The 7,238-nt window shown below is 36.4% G+C and overlaps 2 protein-coding genes across 2 annotated transcripts in view; both read left to right on the top strand.

Annotated features, from left to right (window-relative positions):
- On the top strand, positions 1-4,787 carry LOC104746368 (dynamin-like protein ARC5; the record flags this gene model as incomplete). The annotated part of the gene is given in 17 exon segments (XM_019236866.1): positions 1-290; positions 375-539; positions 628-750; positions 834-1,055; positions 1,126-1,262; positions 1,293-1,382; positions 1,498-1,561; positions 1,901-1,949; positions 2,216-2,298; positions 2,536-2,693; positions 2,853-2,913; positions 3,169-3,231; positions 3,319-3,419; positions 3,517-3,574; positions 3,731-4,063; positions 4,162-4,326; positions 4,461-4,787. Coding segments are annotated over 17 exon segments (2,258 nt in total), but the record flags the coding sequence as incomplete, so codon positions are not given.
- Positions 5,623-7,238, top strand: part of LOC104746367 (methionine aminotransferase BCAT4) — a 2,473-nt gene continuing 857 nt past the window's right edge. The window contains exons 1-7 of the mRNA XM_010467828.1: positions 5,623-5,734; positions 5,835-6,012; positions 6,108-6,284; positions 6,388-6,519; positions 6,637-6,732; positions 6,823-6,939; positions 7,057-7,152. Coding sequence (XP_010466130.1) covers positions 5,697-5,734; positions 5,835-6,012; positions 6,108-6,284; positions 6,388-6,519; positions 6,637-6,732; positions 6,823-6,939; positions 7,057-7,152 — 834 coding nt within the window. The 5' untranslated portion in view covers positions 5,623-5,696. The remainder of the gene's footprint in view (positions 5,735-5,834; positions 6,013-6,107; positions 6,285-6,387; positions 6,520-6,636; positions 6,733-6,822; positions 6,940-7,056; positions 7,153-7,238) is intronic.

Below are 7,238 nucleotides of genomic sequence, written 5' to 3'. Positions count from 1 at the left end.
GATGGAGTCTATACGAAGCTTACAACGAGTTACACGCTTTGGCGCAAGAATTGGAGACGCCGTTCGAAGCACCGGCGGTTCTTGTGGTTGGACAGCAGACAGACGGTAAGAGTGCGCTTGTTGAAGCTCTCATGGGGTTTCAATTTAACCACGTCGGCGGCGGAACCAAGACTCGCCGTCCGATTACTCTTCATATGAAGTACGATCCTCAGTGTCAGTTCCCGCTTTGTCATCTTGGATCTGATGATGATCCTTCCGTTACTATCCCCAAGTCCCTCTCTCAAATTCAGGTGTTTTGTTTACTTTCAATTGCTTTGTTTCTGCCGAGTTCTGGAAGATTTTGAGTAATGTTGTTATATGATTTTTGGAATTAGGCTTATATTGAAGCTGAGAACAGGAGGCTGGAGCAAGAGCCATGTCCATTCTCTGCTAAGGAGATTATTGTGAAAGTGCAGTATAAGTATTGTCCCAACCTTACCATCATTGATACACCTGGACTTATAGCTCCTGCACCAGGAATTAAAAACCGAGCTCTTCAGGTTGTTTTTTTTTTTCTATCAAATTCCGTGGCTGTGTTTGGTTTTTCATGATTTGGGAGTGGTTGGTTTACTTATTCTTTTTTCTTAGGTTCAAGCAAGGGCTGTGGAAGCTCTGGTTCGAGCAAAGATGCAACACAAAGAGTTCATTATTTTGTGCCTTGAAGATAGTAGTGACTGGAGTATTGCAACTACTCGAAGGATAGTGATGCAAGTATGAGACTTTTTAACGTAAACTCCAATGCGTCTAAGCTTTACTTTATTTTTTCTTATATATTTTTGTTCTTGTTCATGTAGGTTGATCCTGAGCTTTCTAGGACAATTGTTGTTTCCACAAAGCTTGACACCAAAATCCCTCAATTCTCATGTTCATCCGATGTGGAAGTCTTCCTCTCACCTCCTGCAAGCGCACTTGACAGCTCCTTATTGGGCGATTCCCCTTTTTTCACGTCTGTGCCTTCCGGAAGAGTGGGATATGGACAGGATTCAGTGTATTCGTCTAATGACGAGTTCAAACAGGTCTATTTTCTGCTGTCTGATTCCTAATTTTTTTCATGGATTATAAACTGTATGTTGTTTTTTATTGCAGTCTGTGTCACTTAGGGAAATGGAAGACATTTCATCTTTAGAGAAGAAGTTGGGCCGTTTGCTTACAAAGCAGGAAAAGAATAGGATTGGTATCAGCAAACTGAGGTTGTTTCTAGAAGAACTACTCTGGAAAAGGTGAAACTGCTTTTGTTCTCTGTGGTTTTCCAGCAAAGAGAGTGTTCCATTGATCATTCCTCTTTTAGGAAAGGAGTACCGCAGCACAGTCAGAAAGCTGGATACAGTTAGCAAGGAACTTAGGTTGCAATTAGTTTTTTTTCTGAAAATGTCTTCGTGATTTAGGCTGTTTAATTGTTCGCTACTGACTTAAGAAAGTATAGCTAATTGGTGGTTGAATGCTTTCCTTTCAATGCAGCTCTTTAGATGAAGCAAAACTCAAAGAGAGAGGCAGGACTTTCCATGATCTCTTCTTAACCAAGGTATCTGTAGATAGCATTTTGATTTTTAAGATTTCTATCTATGCCTTCATATATTTCAATCTGTGCCTGGACTCTTGGAATAATAGTGTTTGTGTTATTACAGCATAAATTATTTGGTAAATTTCTCTTTGTGAATTGGTTTTTGACACATCAATAATTATGCAAACAGTAGATGGCATCTAGGACTTGCCACTAAGTTAGAATAAGTTTTTCGTGTTGGATGCCCTTAAACTTTAAACTCCTTGTGTCATTTTTTTTTATTGACGTACGAATTACCTTTGTTAGTGTTGATTAGTGTTGTGTTTTCTCACCTATTTTGTTTTTATTTCTCGTGAGCAGTTATCGCTGTTACTGAAAGGAACAGTAGTGGCCCCTCCAGATAAATTTGGTAATGTTAATGCTCTGTTCTCTACCAGTCACTGTCTTTGGCAATAATCTTTCTTGTTAGTGGTTGTAGTTATATTGGATTTTTGCAGTATCAGTTTAATTAAATGCATATTGTTCAGTTAGACTGTGTCACCAGAGTGCGATGATTACACACGGAATGATGTATGATAATCAATGATACTTTGATTATAGCGAAAGCACATTTTATATCAGCATTCTCTTATGTTGGCTTCTTTGATAGTTAATACTTTACATGATACTTTTCAGGTGAAACATTACAAGATGAAAGGACACAAGGAGGAGCATTTGTTGGTACTGATGGTCTCCAGTTCCCACATAAGCTAATACCAGTAAGTGTTTCCTTTGAAGCAGAAAATGCTTACTTTATAGAGAAGGCTGGTTGTAGTCTTCAAAATCCAGTTGTCTTGTCCTTGTACGTGGATTATAATTATATGATGGGTTGATGGGAGATAAATTTGACCGCATGAAACATATGTGCCAAAGAATATATTGGAAACAAAGTAAAGAGATCTTCATTGAATCTTTAAAAATTATGTGAGAATATGACCGTTCTTTTTCACTTACAGAATGCAGGGATGCGTCTTTACGGGGGTGCACAGTATCACCGTGCCATGGCTGAGTTCCGTTTTCTAGTAGGTGCTATCAAATGTCCCCCAATAACACGGGAGGAAATTGTGAATGCATGTGGAGTTGAGGATATTCACGATGGAACGAACTATTCCAGGTGTTATAGCATCGCTGAGATGCAAAACAGTTCTGACTTTTTTTTCTTTTTTTGTATCTCAGACCCGTTTTCAGTATCTAATCTGAGCTGCAAGCCTGCAATGTTTTTCATGTTTTCTATGTACCTCTTATTCTCTTTTTCTCTTGCTTACTGTTGTAGAACAGCTTGCGTTATAGCAGTTGCAAAAGCTCGTGAGACGTTTGAACCTTTCCTTCATCAGGTGATAAAGATATATATGTTTACTGTCTTCTTCTTCTTTCGTGGAGGATGAAATGCAGCCTTACTAATTAGTTTAGTTATACTGGCATTCAGTTTTGAGATTTGCTACCACTTTATTTATGCTTAAGATTTATTTAGTAAACATGTCCTGCTTACAGGAACTTTACTTCCATCTGAATTTTTGTTATTCATATGTCTATCATTTCCATACGGAAAGTTTCAGTTCTCATGTTCGGTTTTTTTTTTGTTGGTTTAGTTAGGGGCAAGGCTCCTACACATTCTCAAGAGATTGCTTCCAATTTCTGTATATCTTCTTCAGGTAGGCACTGTTTTTTTTGGCTTTACGGTCTCCAACTCCATTTTACATACCAGCAAATTTCTTGATGTATGTTTTAATTTTTAATAGAAAGAAGGTGAATACTTAAGTGGGCATGAGGTGTTTCTCAAGCGGGTTGCTTCAGCTTTCAACAGTTTTGTGGAGTCCACAGAAAAATCATGTCGTGACAAGTAAAGCGATTTCCAACTCCTGCACTTACCTGTCTCCATTGCCTTCAACCTGTGAGCTTCAGTGAGTAATCTTCATTCGGTTTTAAATTGATTGCAGATGTATGGAGGACTTAGCAAGTACGACTCGCTATGTTACATGGTCTCTTCACAACAAGGTCACTGCTACAGCTTATAGCTCTGTTTCAATTGAACTGAATTATGTGCATATCAAATTAACAGTATAAGTAAAACGGGTCTCAATAGGGATGCATAAAAACTCGTTGGGATTTGGTGTCCGTTTCTAATTCAATATTATTTTCAATGTTATACAGAACCGAGCTGGTCTACGTCAATTCTTGGACTCATTTGGTGGAACAGACCAACTTCCTGCATCAGGTAATCCCATAGGATTTAGTCTTCCCCAAGATGCACAAGGTGGCACAGCAGACACAAAGTCAAGATCAGATGTAAAGCTAAGCCATTTGGCCTCAAACATCGATTCAGGTTCCAGTATTCAGACGACAGAAATGCGGTTGGCTGATCTTCTAGATAGCACTCTTTGGAACCGCAAGCTTGCTCCTTCCTCTGAGAGAATTGTCTACGCATTGGTCCAACAAATATTCCAGGGCATACGAGAGTACTTTCTAGCCTCTGCTGAGTTAAAGGTTAAAATTTGCTCCTTATTCAATTGTACACGGATTCTTGCTTCCAAAATGACTTATCTTCTATAAGTTTTGTATTTGTGTCTTGTTATGTTCTGCAGTTCAACTGTTTCCTTCTAATGCCCATCGTTGATAAGTTACCTGCTCTTCTACGGGAGGAATTGGAAAACGCATTTGAAGACGACCTCGATAGTATTTTCGATATCACGAATCTCCGGCAATCACTTGATCAAAAGAAACGGAGCACGGAGATCGAGCTGAGAAGGGTAAACCAAACTTTAAACCCTGACTTTTGTGATCACTGTATCTTTTTCTATTTGGCTATTTGTCATTGGAGCAAGTATGCAGGAAAACTTACTAGTTTACGTTAACTTAATATTGTTTGCATGTATTGGTACAGATAAAGAGGATAAAAGAGAAATTCAGAGTGATGAATGAGAAGCTAAACTCTCACGAGTTTGCTCAAAATGGAAAGGCGCCAACGTTGCAGCAGTGACTCTGAAGACATGGATCACTTGTATAATATGCTTAATCTTAGGTTAAGAAAGACACAATCGAAGAGTGATGATATTCATGAGGGGAACGTGTGTTTCAACTTTGGATGTCTTCCAAAAATAAAGATAGAACCGTTGTGGTTTCAAGTAATTTAGCGGGGTGCTTTTTGCTCCAATCAATATTTGCAAATCTAAGTTACGAGTATCAATATAAATAGTAAATTTGCTCCAAACATTTTGAGTAAAAAATGCAACTTGAGTCAAAAGTATTCTTGTTTTATGTTTCTTTACGAGTCTTTCTTTATTAGATCATTTACAGCTTGTAGTCTTTGTGTTTAATTTTTTTTTTTTTTATCTATCACTAGCTAATACACAGTTTACACACACACACATTTGATTTTGACCTACCCTCCTAACCTCTCCACCTAACTAGGAGCACATTCGCATTTTAAACACACGCTCTCTCTTTCAGCCATCCCATTTCCTCCAAAAGATATTTAAAAAAAAAAAAAAAACAGTAAAGGAAGGATCGTAACGTTTTCCACATGACCTAAAGTTCTCCACTACTCCACGTGATGATTATCTTGTGATCATCTAACTAGAGTTCCGATTTATTATTTATAATAAGAAAGAAGAATCAAATTACCGGCCGATTTTACAACATAAATCAAACTACGATGATGAATCTTGAATAAATAAAAACACGACCAAATTGAAAACATTTGACCTTAACCGAAAAGAAAAAATGAAAACATTTGACATATAGAAATTGATTATCACTGAGTAAATTTTTGATTCATAAAATATGCACAATAACATACTAACATGTATAATCGTAATGTCAAACCTAATCTTTTGTTTTTACTTTTGTTTCGCACCTTCCGGGTTATGACGCCTGGTTCGAAATATTACTTTTGTTAATTTATTTTTAAAGAAATGGTTTACAGAGATTCTAATATATTCGTTTTACGTTTATATTATTATTCAAAGATTATTATTATTATTTTTATTAGAAAGAAATTGTTGTAAACGTGTATATAACTAACAATATATATAAAGAGAAGTAGTCCAAAGCTTTTATAGTCATAGACAACTGATCAAGTTTCTTACAACAAAACAACTCGACTCAAACAAGCTTATCCATGGATCCTTCTTCTACTCATCAACCTCTTCCAACAAGGTATAATATCTTTATACAATATCATTGAAGAATTAAAAAAAAAAGAGAAAAATAAGAAATCTGATTGTATGAAATATTTATTGTTTGACGAACTTCACAGTGTTCCGGATGAAAAGTATGCTAATGTGAAGTGGGAAGATTTAGCATTCGGATTTGTTCGTACGGACAACATGTACGTAGCCAAGTGCAATTATGGAGAGGATTTCCAAGAGGGCAAGATTGTTCCTTTTGCTGATTTGCAACTCAACCCATGCGCTGCCGTTCTTCAGTATGGCCAGGTATGTTCTTATACTAATAGCTAGAGATCCACAGTAAAAACATATATATAACCATTAGTTATATTATCTTTTTTGGTGGTTTTGGGTATGATTAGGGTTTATATGAAGGGCTGAAGGCTTACAGGACAGAAGATGGACGGATTCTGCTATTCCGACCAGACCAAAACGCTCACCGTATCCAAGCCGGAGCCAAGAGATTCTATATGCCTTATCCTTCCGTCGATCAGTTCGTTTCCGCCATCAAACAAGTTGCTCTTGCCAACAAGAAATGGGTATACATCTTTTATATATATTTTTTATCAATCCTTTAAGCTAACAAAATTACTAATTAAAATGAAAGATGTAATGGGGGTTTCTATTTATATATATGTGTAGATTCCTCCTCCAGGGAAAGGAACATTGTATATTAGGCCTATCTTGTTTGGGAGTGGTCCGATTCTTGGTTCATTTCCAGTTCCTGAGACCACCTTCTCGGCATTTGCCTGTCCTGTTGGACGTTATCATAAGGTGAGTAAAGTGTTATTGTCGTTAAAAAAAAAACTAATTAATAATAATAATTTGTTCGCATATGAAATTATAAAATAATGTTTGACCATTTTTTTTTCTGGTTCCTTTTTGGTATAGGATAACACTGGCTTGAATCTGAAAGTGGAAGATAAGTTTCGTCGAGCTTTTCTTAGTGGAACTGGTGGTGTGAAGAGCATCACAAACTATTCTCCTGTAAGTTAAAAAGTAAAATATTTATCAATATTTGTTTTAGATTTCTCAAAATGATTAATTTATATGGTAATTTTTTCTTGTTATATATAGGTTTGGATGCCAATGGTAGAGGCCAAAAAACAAGGCTTCTCTGATATATTGTTTCTGGATGCTGCAACTGGTAAAAACGTGGAAGAACTTTTCGCAGCTAACGTTTTCATGCTCAAGGTAAAAACTTCGATATATCATATATACAGATACATATGGAAATCTTTGTGATATTTAAAAGTGTTATAGAATTATATTAAGATCGTTGTGATATATCATTTTTTATATTGTATATAGGGAAATGTTGTATCGACTCCAGCACTTACAGGAACTATTTTGCCCGGAATCACACGAATCTGTGTAATGGAGTTATGTCGTGATTTCGGCTACCAGGTTGGACTAATTCAATATCATGAAGATATACATATTTTGATTCAAGTACTTGACATCGTAATTTGCTAAAAAAAAAAAAAAAAAAA

The sequence above is a fragment of the Camelina sativa genome, chromosome 15 (genome assembly GCF_000633955.1).
Source record: "Camelina sativa cultivar DH55 chromosome 15, Cs, whole genome shotgun sequence".
Lineage (NCBI taxonomy): Eukaryota > Viridiplantae > Streptophyta > Magnoliopsida > Brassicales > Brassicaceae > Camelina > Camelina sativa.
Note: the sequence above shows the minus strand (reverse complement) of the source record. Positions and strands in the feature narration are given on the sequence as shown.